The 18,665-nt window shown below is 36.1% G+C and overlaps 1 protein-coding gene across 1 annotated transcript in view; it reads left to right on the top strand.

Moving 5' to 3' along the window:
• The window catches only part of LOC139981260 (salivary peroxidase/catechol oxidase-like), a 29,880-nt gene that overhangs the window by 6,057 nt on the left and 5,158 nt on the right, over window positions 1–18,665 (top strand). Inside the window, exons 2-10 of the mRNA XM_071993498.1 lie at window positions 7,219–7,301; window positions 8,517–8,584; window positions 9,970–10,117; window positions 11,277–11,458; window positions 12,981–13,154; window positions 13,922–14,155; window positions 15,433–15,812; window positions 16,961–17,238; window positions 17,666–17,833. Coding sequence (XP_071849599.1) covers window positions 7,261–7,301; window positions 8,517–8,584; window positions 9,970–10,117; window positions 11,277–11,458; window positions 12,981–13,154; window positions 13,922–14,155; window positions 15,433–15,812; window positions 16,961–17,238; window positions 17,666–17,833 — 1,673 coding nt within the window. The 5' untranslated portion in view covers window positions 7,219–7,260. The remainder of the gene's footprint in view (window positions 1–7,218; window positions 7,302–8,516; window positions 8,585–9,969; window positions 10,118–11,276; window positions 11,459–12,980; window positions 13,155–13,921; window positions 14,156–15,432; window positions 15,813–16,960; window positions 17,239–17,665; window positions 17,834–18,665) is intronic.

The raw sequence follows: 18,665 nt of genomic DNA, 5'->3' as shown, positions 1-18,665 counted from the left end.
CATTATGTGATTACTTAGGAGATTAGACTACACATCCTGTGTAGAGGATTTCCTCTTCAAATCTAGAAGGATTTAAAATCAATACCATTTTTTTTTGACACTGCCAATGTTATGTTGGAACTTTCTTGAAGTTGAATGGACCATGATTGTTACTTTAAAGTAGCTTACAGCACGTATTTTTTTTCTACTTTCAATGCTATACCCGGTATGTTGGTTTCCATGGATGGAATTCTTGAATCTGAACAAACCCTGACTGTTACTTTCAAGAAGTTCAACCGTTTTATTGTTCCCTTGTATTACGGTTGAAGCTGAACCCCCACTCAATATTACTTTCAAGTTTGGTACTATCAATGTTATGATGGATTCTTTCATTTCTTGTTTACTGCATATATGTTCAAATTTTCTGTGAGTGCGCAGACTGCAAATGCAATATGTTTGTCGGTGGATTCGTGACAAGCATGACCAGTTACCTTAACCATTTGTTGTTGCATTGTTCTGACAGTACACGCAAGGTTTAAGAATTGAAGCAGCATTTTGCGTTTTGTCGCCGTTTTCCACTTTTTTGACAAGTCCATTGAGTTTTTTACATATATCAATCATAAAACAGCAAACGAAGATATAAGCCAAGGTTTTTCCCTGCCAAAAGCGTTGATTGGCGAGTAATTAAGGACACTTGCAGATAACAAGGAAAGTGTCCTCCGATAAATTACACATTTAATATTAATCGCATACAGTTCCCCCAACCTACTAGTTTGACTTCAACCAATCAGAGATGCAGGTTTAGTTATAAGCCGTTGCTATAAATAGATTCAAAATGTCGAGTTGGTAACTTGGTACAAACAGCGAGCTGGTACTCTAACAGCTCCCTGGTACAACTATCATAGACAATCTACACAAAATTAAGAATGGTGTTGTATTACATATTGGTCAATGACGTTCTTAGCTTTTAAATATTTATATTATGGGCGAGGTTTATTTGGATCCCAACGGAAATATCTTAGAGAAAAACAAAGTTGTAAAGTTTTCGACTTTTATGCCACCATTTCAAGTAAGATTTGAATACATAAGCTAGTTATGTATGCCGTTATGGTATCGTGGAAATCAGTGAGGTTGAGAAAAACCATAGAAAAGGACGCAAAATGCTGCTTTAGGCTATAAAATTGAAAGAGTGATTTTGGATATTTAGTGTGTTGCTCCACACAAGATTTGGCAATAATGGTAGGAACTATTGCATATTCCCCCAAACCACAAAAAAAAACAAGTATTGTTTGATCATTTATCGGTGACTCATCCCAATCGGTGACTGCTGCAAAACAATTTCAAAGCTGACAAACAGACAATCAGTATACGTCATTTATCACCCGCCAATGTCTGCTGTCGTAGTCGTTAAGTTTGATATTAAATCCATATCATTGGTGACCGATACGGTATTTAATTTTATGCCAAATATTAAAATATATATATCGTAATATCCAATAACATGCACTATAACCGATTTTGTTGTTCTTGTTAAAGTTTCATTGAGCTCACGAGGCCTCGTTATACAGGGGGAGGGGTGGGCTGGTTACGGGTGTACGGACTTGTTCCTATGGTTTACGACATAAAACACCCACTCAGTTATTTCATACAAAAGAACAGTTTCAAACAGTAGAGCTTCAAATAGGTTGTATTTTGGCTTCAATGGTAGTTACCCTTTCATGGGGAGAAAATACAGACATAAATTACAATGACTGCTTCCATTAGGGGTCAGATCGTGTGAAACATACTTATGTTAAAATTTATTTCCATTGGCCATAGAAGTATTTACATGAAAGGTCTCTCGTTTTAAGAAAGGACATTCACTGAAAATAAACTTAATCACGGCCTAATTTACACCAATCATTAGATTAAAATTGACTGTAAATAAATGGGTGTCTACATGAAGAATCTTGCAGTCCAAGTGGGTTAGATATTTATCTATACATCATTATCTGGTATTGTCTGGTTTTCAAATGTAATAACACCTTGTATACATTTCTCCACATTTCTATTCCACCTCATCCCACCTTCCTTGTATGAGCTGTAAATTATATTTGAACCAATTTGCCTATACTTTTATGGTGCAGTGTATACTTCTAAAAAGGTCTGATCAATTGTTGTCCAAGGTGCCTAAAAATTAACGCATTTTCATTTAGCTTATTTCTTTTTCTTGTTTTGCGGAAGCCATGATATGAGTCGAACTGTTTTTCGACATGAAGGTCATTTGTTGCTATCGTAGAAAAGTTGTCACTTAAAGGGCTGTCACATGAATAGCCTTCATACTCTTGGCGAACATATTTCAGGCGGGCACTGAAGACGTCATCGCATCAAAAGCTCTCATGCTACAAACGTAAACACATAATTTGATTTAATCAATCAAATGGCTTGTTGTTTTATTCGATCAAATAGCTTGTTGATTTAATGAATCAAATAGCTTGTTTGTTAAATGAATCAAATAACAGGTTGGGTTTTTTTTCAATCAAATAGCTTGTTGGTTTAATGAATGAAATAGCTTGTTGGTTTAATCAATTAAATAGCTTGTTGGTTTTAACAAACAAATAACTTGTTGGTTTAATCAATCCAATAGCGTGTTGTTTTAATCTATATCATAGCTTGTTGATTTAAAGCATGACATAGTTTGTTGATTTCATTTAATCAAATGGCATGTTGATTTAATGAATCAAATAGCATGTTGTTTAATGAATCAAATAGCTTGTTGGTTTAATATATCACATGATGAGTCGATTAAAACTTAATAAAATCACTATCGTTTACATTGAGCCTCGGATTTACTAGTTATCTATCTAAGCATACATGTTTATATTAACATGGGTGTGTGTATGTATGTGTACATATGTATATGCTTATACTAATATATATATATATATATATATATATATACATATATATATATATATATATATATATGTATATATATATATATATATATATATATATATATATATATATATATATATATATATATATATATATATATATATAAGAAATGAATGTGTATAGTGGTATGACATATATATAGTAATACTATATATATATATATATATATATATATATAAATATATATATATATATATGCGTGTGCGTATTTGTATTCAAATGTGTATGCATATGTGTATATTTATGTATTGTGTGGGGGTGGGTGGGGGGGGTGGGTATACGTGTTAGGTTGGTGTGTGGGTGGATATAAGTGTTACTGTATACTTGTATTGTTCTCTCTATTACTTATGGGATCGCTCTACTAGACAAGCCCTCTGGTTTTTGGAGGGCTTCCTTTCACAATTTTTCCTATTGTTGATATATTTTGTCACTTAGTTAACTTCTCTGTATTTATATTGTGAAGCAAAAAATAAATGAATGAATGAGTGCATGACCTTGCTGAATTTGAGCAGCGAGAACGAAAAGATTTCATCAGACGACGTGTTCTTCCATTGGTGCACTTTGACATCCAAACCACAAAACAACACATCCTGATATGGATAGCATTTCTTGTTAATCACTGTGTTTGGAATATATCCTTACATTTCGGCGGATAAATATAGACTCTTTTTGGAATATGCCACCATAGATATGAATATGTGACAGGACACAGGTATATAGTAAAAAGCATATATATAGTGCGTTACGTTACAAGAAACATATGCAATACCATATCACCGTTCTCATAGAGTTTTACGAACTCCACGAAATATTTCTCATGTGCTTGTTCTTTCTCCTCAAATGCACTGCAACTTATAGCTATGAAAACCCTGAACTGTTACTTTAAAGTAGCTTAGCACGTATTTTAGTTTGATACCGCCTGTCATGGGTATACTTTTGATATAACTATGTGTCCAGCCCATCCTCGAATACTTGGATGTTTCAGACGACCACAACAAGATGAGACAAACACACGATTTATTACTTTACATTTAAAGAAATGGCACATATAACAAGCGAATGCCTACTGAGAGATTCCCCTTATTTTATTTCTCCCAGAAAAAAAACATAACCATCGGTTCATTTCCGTGAACAACTGCCTTTCCAGCTGGATAACTTTTTACTTTGGTTAAATTTTACTTTCAATACTCTTAATACTAAACAATACTTAACAATACTTAACAATAAAACACGACAGACCACGTCCGGAACCTCCACCAGCCAATCAGTTAATCTCTAGGTCAGTACCTGCGGTAACCTATGGTGTGACCAGACTCGGGACATCGGCAGTAGCTAGACCAGTCACTCTATTGCAGTGCAAGAAACGCCTATCCCTTAAAAGCCTGAAATTAAACTATAACACCTGTGATTTCTGTCTTGGAATTCTTATGTCATTATGTGATTACTTAGGAGATTAGACTACACATCCTGTGTAGAGGATTTCCTCTTCAAATCTAGAAGGATTTAAAATCAATACCATTTTTTTTTGACACTGCCAATGTTATGTTGGAACTTTCTTGAAGCTGAATGGACCATGATTGTTACTTTAAAGTAGCTTACAGCACGTATTTTTTTCTACTTTCAATGCTATACCCGGTATGTTGGTTTCCATGGATGGAATTCTTGAATCTGAACAAACCCTGACTGTTACTTTCAAGAAGTTCAACCGTTTTATTGTTCCCTTGTATTACGGTTGAAGCTGAACCCCCACTCAATATTACTTTCAAGTTTGATACTATACCAATGTTATGTTGGATTCTTTCAATTCTTGTTTACTGCATATATGTTCAAATTTTCTGTGAGTGCGCAGACCGCAAATGCAATATGTTTGTCGGTGGATTCGTGACAAGCATGACCAGTTACCTTAACCATTTGTTGTTGCATTGTTCTGACAGTACACGCAAGGTTTAAGAATTAAAGCAGCATTTTGCGTTTTGTCGCCGTTTTCCACTTTTTTTGACAAGTCCATCGAGTTTTTTTACATATTTCAATCGTAAAGCAGCAAACGAAGATATTAGCCAAGGTTTTTCCCTGCCAAAAGCGTTGATTGGCGAGTAATTAAGGACACTTGCAGATAACAAGGAAAGTGTCCTCCGATAAATTACACATTTAATATTAATCGAGTACAGTTCTCCCAACCTACTAGTTCGACATCTCCCAATCAGAGATGCAGGTTTAGTTATAAGCCGTTGCTAAAAATAGATTCAAAACGTCGAGTTGGTAACTTGGTACAAACAGCGAGCTGGTACTCTAACAGCTCCCTGGTACAACTATCATAGACAATTTACACAAAATCAAGAATGGTGTTGTATTACATATTGGTCAATGACGTTCGTAGCTTTTAAATATTCATATTATGGGCGAGGTTTATTTGGATCCCAACGGAAATATCTTAGAGAAAAACAAAGTTGTAAAGTTTACGACTTTTATGCCACCATTTCAAGTAAGATTTGAATATATAAGCTAGTTATGTATGCCGTTATGGCATCGTGGAATCAGTGAGGTTGAGAAAAATCATAGAAAAGGCCGCAAAATGCTGCTTTAAGCTATAACATTGAAAGAGTAAATTTGGATATTTAGTGTCTTGCTCCACACAAGATTTGGCAATAATGCTAAGAACTATTGCATATTCCCCCAAACCATCAAAACAATATTGTTTGATCATTTATTGGTGACTCATCCCAATCGGTGACTGCTGCAAAACAATTCCAAAGCAGGCAAACAGACAATCAGTATACGTCATTTATCACCCGTCAATGTCTGCTTGTCGTAGTCGTTAAGTTTGTCGAAGTTTGATATTAAATCAATATCATTGGTGACCGATACGGTCTTTAAGTTTATACCAAATATTAAAATATATATATCGTAATATCCAATAACATGCAGTATAACCGATTATGTTGTTCTTGTTAACGTTTCATGGAGCTCACGAGGCCTCGTTATACAGGGGGAGGGGTGGGCTGGTTATTGCTGTACTGACTTGTTCCCATGGTTTAATAAAACACCCACTCAGTTATTTCTGACAAAAGAACAGTTTCAAACAGTAAAGCTTCAAAAAGGTTGTACTTTGGCTTCAAGGGTAGTTACCCTTCCATGGGAAAAAAAATACAGACATAAATTACACTGACTTCTTCCATTAGGGGTCAGATCGTGTGAAACCTACTTATGTTAAAATTTATTTCCATTGGCCATAGAAGTATTAACATGAAAGGTCTCTCATTTTAAGAAAGAACATTCACTGAAAATAAGCTTAATCACGGCCTAATTTAGAACAATCATTAGATTAAAATTGACTGTAAATAAATGGGTGTCTAAATGGAGAATCTTGCAGTCCAAATGGGTTAGATATTTATCTATACATCATTATCTGGTATTGTCTGGTTTTCAAATGTAATAACACCTTGTACATTTCTCCACATTGATATTCCACCTCATCCCACCTCCCTTGTATGAGCTGTAAATTATATTTCAACCAATTTGCCTTTGCTTTCATGGTGCAGTGCTGAAATTTCTGATCAATTGTTTTCGAAGGTCCCTAAAATTAAATTCATTTTTATTTAGCTTATTCCTTTTTATTGTTTTGCGGAAGCCATGATATGTCGTAGAAAAGTTGTCACTTAAAGGGCTGTCACGTGAATAGCATTCATACCCATGGCGATCATATGTCAGGCGGGCACTGAAGACGTCATCGCATCAAAAGCTATCATGCTACAAACGTGAACACAAAATTTGATTTAATCAATCAAATAGCTTGTTTTTTTAATCGATCAAATAGTTGGTTGGTTTAATGAATCAAATAGCTTGTTTGTTTAATGAATCAAATAGCTTGTTGGTTTAATCAATGAAATAGCTTGTTGGTTTTATCAATCAAATAGCTTGTTGGTTTTATCAATCAAATAGCTTGTTGGTTTTATCAATCAAATAGCTTGCTGGTTTTAGCAAACAAAAGCTTGTTGGTTTTATCAGTCAAGTAGCTTGTTGGTTTAATCAATCAAATAGCTTGTTGTTTTAATCTATATCATAGCTTGTTGATTTAAAGCATGACATAGTTTGTTGATTTCATTTAATCAAATGGCTTGTTGATTTAATGAATCAAATAGCTTGTTGGTTAATGAATGAAATAGCTTGTTGGTTTAATAAATCACATGATGAGTCGATCAAAACTTAATAAAATCATTATCGTTAACATTGAGCCTCGGATTTAATTAAAACATTTATTGTTTCTGTGTCTTTTTTTTTTCTTTTTCTTTTTTTTCTAATAAGATTGAGGAGTGGCAGACAAACAAATAAACAGCTGTACTCAATATGTTCATCTTTCGCACTAGCCGGACAGGTCATCATACGATGTAAGTTATCTTTCGCTTTTGTTTCTCTATACGTCCATGCAGGGAAAATGTTTACTCATGTTATAACTAACGTGAATTCCATCTATCTATCTATCCATCCATCCATCCATCCATCCATCCATCCATCCATCCATCCATCCATCCATCCATCCATCCATCCATCCATCCATCCATCCATCCATCCATCCATCCATCCATCCATCCATCCATCCATCCATCCATCCATCCATCCATCCATCCATCCATCCATCCATCCATCCATCCATCCATCCATCCATCCATCCATCCATCCATCCATCCATCCATCCATCCATCCATCCATCCATCCATCCATCCATCCATCCATCCATCCATCCATCCATCCATCCATCCATCCATCCATCCATCCATCCATCCATCCATCCATCCATCCATCCATCCATCCATCCATCCATCCATCCATCCATCCATCCATCCATCCATCCATCCAGCCATCCAGCCAGCCAGCCATCCATCCATCCATCCATCCATCCATCCATCCATCCATCCATCCATCCATCCATCCATCCATCCATCCATCCATCCATCCATCCATCCATCCATCCATCCATCCATCCATCTATCTATCCATCTATCTGTTTATCTATCTATCTATCTATTAGTTAGTCAATATCTTGTAAATCGTTGTTTCGTTGTTACAATTATATAATAAGGTGAGAATTACATCACTGCTATAGGCTGTACTATATATAGTCCAACCAAAAACAAAGAAAACAAACTGATCTATCTATTTTCATATATTATGATAATACACACTCATTTTAGAGCTAACAGGGCATGAAGAAACTCAATGCAAAAAATATAAAACGGTGGGGAGGGGGGGGGGGCAGGGATTTGCTCTTCTAACTAAAATTGATCTTCCATGGACATTATGAGAGAGTCCATGCTCCTACAAATTATGTGATTAGAGAAAATATTTATAGCTTCTCCACACTCCTCTCCTCCACCTTTTCTTAAAGAACACCTTTTTTTATATTCTGATGGGGATTTCCACCTCTTCTGAAAAGCACACCTTTCTTTGTGTTCCTTATATATACATGAAGGTTTACGAGCCTTATTGTGTATAGGTATATGCTAAGCATTTAGATCACACCAGTGAAATCCTCTGGCATGACGATACCTTTTCTATTTCATTTATATTTTCTCTTCTTTATTTTACTTGTTTGTTTCTTGTAGGGTGGCACTTCTGTTACTATGTGTTTTACCATTGAGTGCAGCATTCCGTCATTTTGCTGAAGACTCAGGTAAGTTTGGCAATGCTATATTAAGGCAGTTAATCACTGTAGGAATTAAACACTCTTTCAAACCACAATCCTCATATATATTCCAGTAAGAAGTGAGAAGGTTCGACTGTCCTTTCCCAATTTCCCTTCAGCACCACCCTCACCCCCTCCCACCCTCACCCCACCCTCCTAAAACACACATCCCCTCACCAAAACCTCCTTCCATCCCCTTGTTACCAACATACACTAACAGTGTTCTCTTTAAACTACATACCGAACAATTCTTTTAATGTTTATTACATAGCATCATATAATCTGAATCTACATCAAATAATTAAAAGAGAGAGAGAAATCAATGAACAAACTGCGAATCTGCTACAAAATGCCTTTGTAAAGTAAATATGTAAAAGTTAGAAGGTCTGGCGTTTCGATCGCCGCAGGATATTCTTCAAATTCAAGCTGAGAAGAAAACAGAAAGGACACATTAAAACTAGACTGCTTTCGTCTATTTTATTTTTCGTTTCAAATTTCCTTTGAAGAATTAAATTACTGCTCAGATCGAAAAGTTAGACCCTTTGACGTTAATACATGAATTGATTTAGGATAATATTACATTTTATCATATAATTATGAAAACATGACAGGACCTTACTTCCTAAACCTTGCTGCATGTATACAATTCTCATCAAATCCCATGAATCCATAAGATGATAGAGCTGTGTAGCAAAACGAGGTTCAACTCCTAACATTCGTTCGTTGTTATGCCTGGGACGATAAAACTGGGAACGTTTTAAGCAGCCCTCAAACATGTAAAGATCTTTCTGTAAATAGAACAAACTTGTGCATTGTCAAGATCACTTGTTACCGATTTGAAGCAAGATGACCATAATAAGTGAGGAATTCAATATTTTGAGGCAAAATTGTAAAATGATACATTGATCACTTCATTCACATGCATCACTCACTCAGCGGTGGGGAATGCCCACCTTCATCTGTAGTTGAGGGAAGGCGGGTTAAACGTTCAGTTGGGAGAGTTAGATTTATCATACGGGTATAGACCCCCCCCCCCCTCCCCCGCTCCATCCCCTATCAACCAAAAACTGAAGAGCATTGATTACCACAACCTATCGTTAAGACCTAAATATGCCTTAGAATGCATCCTTTAACGTCTTAATAATTAGTTGTTCCCCATGGAAGGACAATATTATCCGGGGGAAATCCTGCACCCCTAAGCAAGATACGTCCCCCCCCCCCTTCTTCGGGGTAATTAACTATTCTTCTTTGGCCCTTCCATAAATCTGTCGGACAGGGGGTGGGTTAAGAATTTCGCCCCCATCTTTGGACTTCTGTAGATATCACAGATTTATTCTGTAATGTACCGCCATTTTTCTCTTTATATCTTGCAGATCGTATTCCTAGTGAAGTTCATCTCTTTTTTTCGAAGTACGTTGAAGATAATGCGGTAGGCTCCAGGAGACATAAAAGAGCAGAGGAATTTGGAGATCGTGTTAGAGCGCTAGAGGATTTAATCATAGCAAATCCAAACGACCCTGCGTAAGTTTGGGCATTGACAAATATTTCAGCGATATGAATCAAGCTTGTTTTTGGAGGATTTTTTTTTCATTAAAATGTATTTTGTATGTTTTTTTCGTAATAAATAAGAAAACACATATCTATTCATTAAAAGCATCACAATTATGACACTGAATGCGGACCATTATTGTGACACAGTTATACTTAAACTCTAGAACAACAAATATGACATTATCCATATTCTTCATATTACTATACTGTGACTTTCACGAGTTTTAATACGCTAGGTCTATGACACTATCCGTCTGGGAAAGTATATGTCTTTTGAAATTGTCTGTACGTGTTGGGCACTTACTGACTATGTAACACTATATAACACTGCCTTAATTTCACACTATATACAATACCTGAATTTGTGCATTATTTGTCCTTAATTTGTCTTCACGACCTTTGTCGCATATAAAGCGGGAGGCCCGGGTTCGAATCCCGATGGAGGCTGGAAGTTTTTTCACTGTTCTTGATTTTCCAACTCACCTGAAGTTTTCACCACTTGTTAACAAACCTCTACATTCAGTAGTAAACAATTTCCGTACGCTGCTCCTGGGAGACCTAAAGGGGTCAAAATTACCTCAATTTACCCAATTTTTGCACCAAATGTACTTCCATTCATGCTCTTTAGCATGCCAGCCACAAAAAAAAAAACAGATCCTGATTGATAACATGTAAAAACAAAGATGTTTTACTACTGCATTTTGAGCACTTTTCCTGAACGAAAATATTCGATATTCGATACCAAAGCATAATATTTAGTTGTCTTAATTTTGTAATATTCAACATATCTTACTAACTTTCTTACAACTTATAAAATGCCTCTTTGTCTGTATATTTCATATCAAAATGAAAGACTTCTTGTCCCCTTTTTCAAGAGAGATTTTTTCGACTTTGTAGTACTAAAAAATATCGATCAAAGGAGGGATAACGTCATGGGCAATTATTTGCCTGAAAGAGTATCGCGGAACTGCTACATGTCAATATCTACAATATATAAACGGTGAAAAAATGCTGACTATTCCCTAATCAAAGCAATGAACATTAAATGTACTCGATCATTTCTGACATGGTGTTTCTTTTTTGATAAGGATGACGTAGTCTTCTCTCAATTCACCATTTTGGATTTCAGAATTCAAATCGAAACCAGCTCTATATGTGACGACCGAGCATACCAATCCCCTGCGCCTGGAGATTGCGACGCGACGAGTCCGTATCGTACCATCGACGGGTCTTGCAACAATTTACAGAATCCATTTTGGGGCAAATCGATGACGCCTTTCAAACGCCTGCTACCAGCCCGATATCCAGATAGTAAGTTTGTTACCATGGTGATAGTTACTTGGCGCTAGTTTTGTAGTACTCGAATTAATATCTTTTGGTACTCGTGCTCGGGACTTTGTACTCGGTACTCGCGTCATATATCATATATATATATATATATATATATATATATATATATATATATATATATATATATATATATATATATATATATATATATATATATATATATGTATATATAATATCAACCATTAGTGTTTGTAGAATTCTCGGCCTTCTCTTCGTCCAAAATTCAGACTGTCGAATGCATCTATCGTCTTGAAATGAAAACTAAAGAACCAAATTAATGTTCCCCCAAAAATAACTTATGATTATGCAATAAAAATAATATTCCTTAAATATATTTTTAATCATATTCATTCGGATTATGCTCCTTCTTGAAACAAGCAAAATTACACCCCGACTGATCGACTGATGGATAATTCTGATATAAATTTATGAAATGAAAGATTAAATAGGGCTAGGTATATTTCATAAACGAAATACTTCTCCAATCGAATAGGCCGTAACGATGTCGAGAAATGAACGTATAAGTATACAGATTGCGTATTCAGTGGATTTGGATGAAGACTTATTCAACTTATAATGTTAGTCAAGAAACAAAAATCAATATCCAAATTGTTTAAATGATTGACACTAATTGAGCAAACTCCGTAGGGTAACAATGTAGTGAGAAAAGTGACATTTGCTGTACTTTCATTGGATTAGTCCCCCCCCCCAAAAAAAAAAACCACCCACCACCCCCAAATAATAATAATAATAATAATAGTGATAAGCAACACATTTCCTTCTCCTTTGAAAGTCATAGCTACCCAATTTTATTCAGCCAACAGGGTTAAATCCTGACTTTAATAAATCTAATTAGTCGCAATTGGGTAAATGTGGTGAAAATTACTTCTAAACTGAGTTATCAGTCATTGGACTCTATCAGAACTTCACAATTCACTGCCTTCTTAAAAGTATGAAATCCTCATTGGTTAAAAGGGGATGGCAACCATGTAGCTGAGTATACGTGTGCACGTGTTAAAATGTGTATAGCATTCTACTCCCTTTCTAAGAGACTTGTGATATTCAAGCTCGAAGTAACATCGTGATGTGATCAAACACGTATACGGTCTCGGTTGTAACCAGCTCATTATAAATCATCTAATTAATATTCATCACTCAATGTCATCAAAAATGTTTCAAAGATCGAGAACAAAAATTGTCCTTTTTTTTAGGGAGAGGGGTTGTGCTTTTTCTGTTTCATGTGTTTAACTTGGAGAAAATACTCCAACACATTTACTATGACTTGTGGCAAATATGAAATTGGATTTTATCTAATTCAATTGCATATGAATCTCTCAGAAGGCTTTTTTTATTCTTAAATTATTTGATAAGATTAAGTCTGTTCTGCTGAATTCTAGTTCAGATTACGCCATCATTTGTTAGACATTGATTTGGGTTTGGAAAGTATTTGATGTAAACAGTAGTACTAATTTTCATCTTGCAGATGTGAGGTCCTTTCGATTATCCGTAACGGGGACTGCCCTTCCCTCAGCCAGAGCCGTGACTCTTGGAATTGCATCAACGAATAACGTTGTTGATCCTGCGAGGGGATCAGATATGATCATGCACTTTGGACAACTCGTAGATCATGATATGGATCAAGCACCAGTTGAAGCAGGTGCGTTCGATCAATTTATATATCCTTCAGAGTTGCTTAGATCTCAACGAACAACTCAATTTGTTCAGTTATAATTATTGATATTATAAAGATTGCTTCTTTGATTGATTTATTGCTGAATTGGTTGCTCCTGCATGTTGATGGATTAATGGATGGATTGATTGATTTATTGACAAACGAATGGACTGACCGATTACTTGATGGATAAATGGATGGTTCGTTGAATAAATAATTGTTCTGAGTTTATCAGTGGATGGATAAGAGTACTGATTGATTGAAAAAATTGAATCATTGATTGACTCATTGATGGCTTAAATGAATGATTGAGTGAATGACTGATAAATAGATTGACTGATTGATTGAATGAATGATTGATTGAATGTATGTATGACTGATCGATTTATTGAATAAATGCATGATTGATTGATTGATTGTTATGAATGAATGAATGAATGAATGAATAATTGACTGATTGAATGATTGATTGAATGAATGATTGATTGAATGAATGCTTGGTTATTTAAATTAATGATGAAATAATTGACTGATTGATTGATTGATTGAATGAATGATTGATTGATTAAAAGAATGATGGAAGGAATGAATGATTGATTGATTGAATACATGCATGAATGAATAGATTAGTAAGCGAATGAATGAATGAATGCATGAATAAACGAATGAATACCGAAAAGATCGGTATTAAATATATCCGAACATCGTGACTGTTACCATGCATGCTAATCAATTTCTGTTTCGTTTAACAGAGGTCTGTTCGGGATGTAACCCCACCGATGTATGTTTTCCAATCGACGTACCGGCCAATGACCCGATCATACCCCCTCCATGTTTCATGTTCCGTCGGTCACTACCGACCATCAACCGTAACTGCTTACAGGGTCCTAGAAATCAAATTAACCAGATCACATCGTTCGTAGATGGTTCTATGATCTATGGGAACAACGCCGGGCGGGAAGCGATGCTACGAGAACCAACGGGCGGTAAGAAACAGTATTAATGCATCCACCAGCTTCCGCAGAACAAAGACAATTATTTAAAAAGCAAATATCAGTTGCCAATAACCGGTTTCAGCGAAATAATAATGAACTGGTTAACAGCAACAAATTGATTTGCCGGGTGTCTGAGGCCTTGGTGCAGCCGGCGATATATATGATTCGGGCCCCAAAGTTAGAGCCCAAATTCACTACCAAGTCCAACTATGGGTTGGGCTTGGGAGGGAAGTTCTCATGTTTTCTATTAGAGATCATTTTTGTTGCATATCATTTACTTTGTAATGGGCCAGCATCGGTGGATAGGTGCCGGTTTATCCATACTTTTTCGTAGTTGTTACCTGGCCCCTGGTGGCCGCACCGGCTGTACCTGGCCCCGGGTGGCCGCACCGGCCGCATGCGCCTATTTCTGGCACTGATTAAGATTACTTCTCCCGATGTTAGGTCAACATTACGGGATGTGATATATTTCAAAAATATCCAAAACAATATAAGCAAGTCCAAAATAATATAAACATGTCGAAACTACTATAAGGATGTCCAAACATAATATGAGCATGTCCAAACTAATATAAGAGTAACGAAAGATTACATGAGCAAGTCCAACAATTTTAAAAGAGTGCCGACAAGTAAGACAAGAGGGTCGAATTTAACTGCTAATTTCAATTATGAACAATTGACACCGACCAGTTACAGTGTGCATTGACGCTCACACGTTACTGTTACTATCTGTGTAACAATTGCATCGGCCTATGTGAACTCTTCGGCTCTAGTAAACTAAACTTCATATAATAAAACCATCCATCGGGCAATCGACAATCAATCTTTATGGAATTTTTTGATGAATAGGTCTTTCTATATATATTTTTGGGTTTTTTTAGGCATAATTTGATTGTTTTCTTCAATAAATAAATATTATACAAATATCAAGAAATTTTAGTCTATTTTCTAAAGGCCAATGTCCGCAAAACAGGAACAGAAATGCGAGGTCAAGTTGTGGGGAAAAGATGTACCCATTTTGCAGGCTGATGATACAGCATAGAAAATTCTACAAGCGAGAAGTGCCCGTTGACCATGGCGCTGCTCTCACACTAATCAATATACCACCAGATTCTCCTTGCATTCACATTTTTTTGTTCTGTCATTGCGGGCAAAAAATAAAAACTTAATAATGTATATCAACCACAATTTGAGGTCTAAATTAGCGCTTTAAATGACCTTTTGTCCTTTTCTCTCTTTATATTCTCTATATTTTGTTTGCTTTGCAGGAAAACTGATAACTGTAGACTTAGGTTCAATGCTAAACACCTTACCCAATGACGTCAATAACGCGATGTGCGCAGTCGCAGTCCCGGACCAGAAATGCGCTCTAAGCGGTGACGGACGGACAGCCGAGCAACCGGGTCTGACCAGTTTGCACGTCATGTTTGTGCGAGAACATAACCGAATCGCTACGGACTTGGCGAAACTAAATCCACATTGGCTACACGAACGGTTATATCAAGAAACTCGACGAATCGTTGTGGCGATTTGGCAGCACATAGTGTACAACGAATATCTACCCTTGATGTTAGGAGCCGATCATATGACCAATTATCGCTTGAAGATTGATAAGTCAAGCCATTTCCGATACCGATATGATCCAACCGTGAGTTCGCGGAATTTATTTCTAGAGATCATTACTAGTGGCCCCAAATTTTAGAAATTTTTTGCTTACAAATAAATTTGCTAGAAGTAATCAGAAGTGCTTTTCTAGAGACTCGGACGAATGATATTTGTATTCTTTATTGCGACATTTTTTTAAATTCTAAACAATTATATATCTCAGTCACAATCATGATCTTTATTGTATACAAGTAAAATATACGATTCTATGTGGGTTTTTTTACAGATAAAATACGAAAAATTATATAAGCATCGTGTGAAATTAAGATTAAGATGAAAAATGTTTTTTTTTGGGGGGGGGGGGAGGTGCTGTATTTTTTCAATAAGTTCTTTGCATCTTGGATGTGGGTACGTCTCCCACTTTATAGAAAGGGTTGGTGAATCGAACTAAACTACAAATAATTAAGGCGTCTTCATATTTTGAGGTTGTCATCTAGTTTATGTTCAGTTCTCAGGTAGTACGTAAATCTCTGTTCATCCCAATCTCTGTTACTCAAAATATCAAGTGACAACATTTATATACCACTACAGTATAAGAACAAAATTCTTCGTCTGGACTTTTATGGTTACGGTTAGCGCTATCAGCCACCCCCCCCCCCCTCCCCATTTGTTTCGGTAGCATACGCCAAATAATTTTATTAATTTTAATAATTTAATTAATCGTAAAATGTGATCTCTTACTCCTTGTTACAATGGTCTCTAGGTAAAAGGTACCTCTCATTGGATAACTACATATCGCCGCCATTTATAGAACCTTAAATTTTCAACTTAGGATTTAATATCGGTATTTGCATTTTTAGGTCATAACCGCATATTCGTAAAACTTTGTACGTTGAAGATTTACATATCCTTTTTTTTTCTATTCTGATGCGGTCTCGTGAATGCATATGGCAGCAAGCAGCAGCCGAGTGGAGGTTTTGAGCCTGTCGAATAGGTCACGTTCTATCAAACTATATTGAGAGGGAATTTTCACCTGACATTGTGGAATATTTTTCTCTTTAAGATAACTATACTATAGTCCGCCTAATAGTATACGGAATGTCCCTTAAAATCTTCCATATTCTACCATGAATAATAATTAGACCACGGTAATGACTAGACATTATGATCTGTTTTCTCTTGCGTGCTCAGGTCGACCCAGCAGTGACTCACCAATTCGCAACAGCTACCTTTCGCAACGGTCATAGCCAAATCAATGAAGCCATGCTTCGGTTAGATCAGGATTTTAATAGTTTGGCAACTCCAGTACCCTTGAAGTTAGGTTTCTTTAATGCTACGTGGGCATACGACGTTGTCAGTGGCGGCCTTGAGTCGATCCTGCTTGGAACACTGGTGACACCAGTCCAGAAAGTTGATAACAACTTTGCGGAAGCTGTCAAACACCAGTTATTTGCAAATCCGAATCAAAAGTAAGTTTGTAAGATGAAGGCTTTCTCCTTGTCAGCGAAATCTATATTTATATAATTAATACTAAAATACCACGTTTTATGGCAAAATCAAGGGCTCTGGGACCCTGGACTTCTTTTACGGGTTAACAAACCCCAAACACTCCGACTTACAGTGGCTTAGGCCACCGAGGACTTAACGCACTGTTACCACTCTATGATTCTAGCCTATGTTCCCCATCTTCCCTAAATACGGCAATCATTGATAGATTTTATACCGCCATTCTGCTAGGATCGAAATTAAAGGCCCAAATATATTTGTTATATTTACCTGCTCAGGGGTCTTTTTGTTTTTCAGTATATCAACAGGGTCATAACAATGTATGTTTTATTTATTTTTTATTTATAATTATGTTACTAAAATGACATGATGTATTACTCTTGTTCTCAGTTTTGGGATGGATCTACCGGCCATAAACATACACAGAGGACGCGACCATGGTATCTTAACGTACAATGACGGGAGAGAGCTCTGCGGACTGGGTAGGGTTACTACGTTTGCACAACTTCGAGGGACCATCCCCGATGCCGTTGTAGATAGAATTGCTGCAACTTATGCGTACGTATAAATATAAATAGGCCTATATATATATATATATATATATATATATATATATATATATATATATATATATATATATATATATATATATATTGATATATATATATATATATTGATATATATATATATATATATATATATATATATATATATATATATATTTATATCCAGGGATGTGCCCACGCTGGACGGCACTGGTCGGCCCCGCCCAGCACTAACAATTACCGCCCAGCACTGTCTTCAAAAATCGTGAATCCCGCCCAGCACTATTTTCACCTGAAATCTCGACATTCCTAACAATTATATACAACATAAATTGGGCCTAGCCTATGCCAAAATCATACAGACTAATAATGCATCAGTTACGCATGCGAAAAACATTACTTACGGCTCTCAATCGGTCCCTTGTAAAATCTCTTTGAAACAAACTAATAACTTTAACCAGGTAGGCTACCGGTATGTAATATATTTCACACAAAAAAAAATTAAAAAATTGTTAGCAAAATTAGTACTTGTGTATGTGCTTAAAAAGCTACACGAGTGCCAGCAGTTGGCATCTGAGCACCTTGAAAAATCGAAAAGGGACCCCCCCCTCCTTAGACCCCTCCCTCAGGAGTATACCCGACACTCAGGAAATCCTGGGCAAATCCCTGTTTATCTACATATATATATATATATATATATATATATATATAAATGTACTACAAATATCAAATGAAAAGTCTATAAATCTTCTTGGAAGTTCTCACTAGCTAAACCCTACCTAACATTGGATTGCAGATCCGTTGGCCATTCATGGCAACTTTAAGTTTCCGTATCATAACCATGA

Source organism: Apostichopus japonicus, chromosome 15 (genome assembly GCF_037975245.1).
Source record: "Apostichopus japonicus isolate 1M-3 chromosome 15, ASM3797524v1, whole genome shotgun sequence".
Taxonomy (NCBI): Eukaryota; Metazoa; Echinodermata; class Holothuroidea; order Aspidochirotida; family Stichopodidae; genus Apostichopus; species Apostichopus japonicus.
The sequence above is the reverse complement of the archived record's forward strand: the minus strand, read 5'-3'. Positions and strand labels throughout refer to the sequence as shown.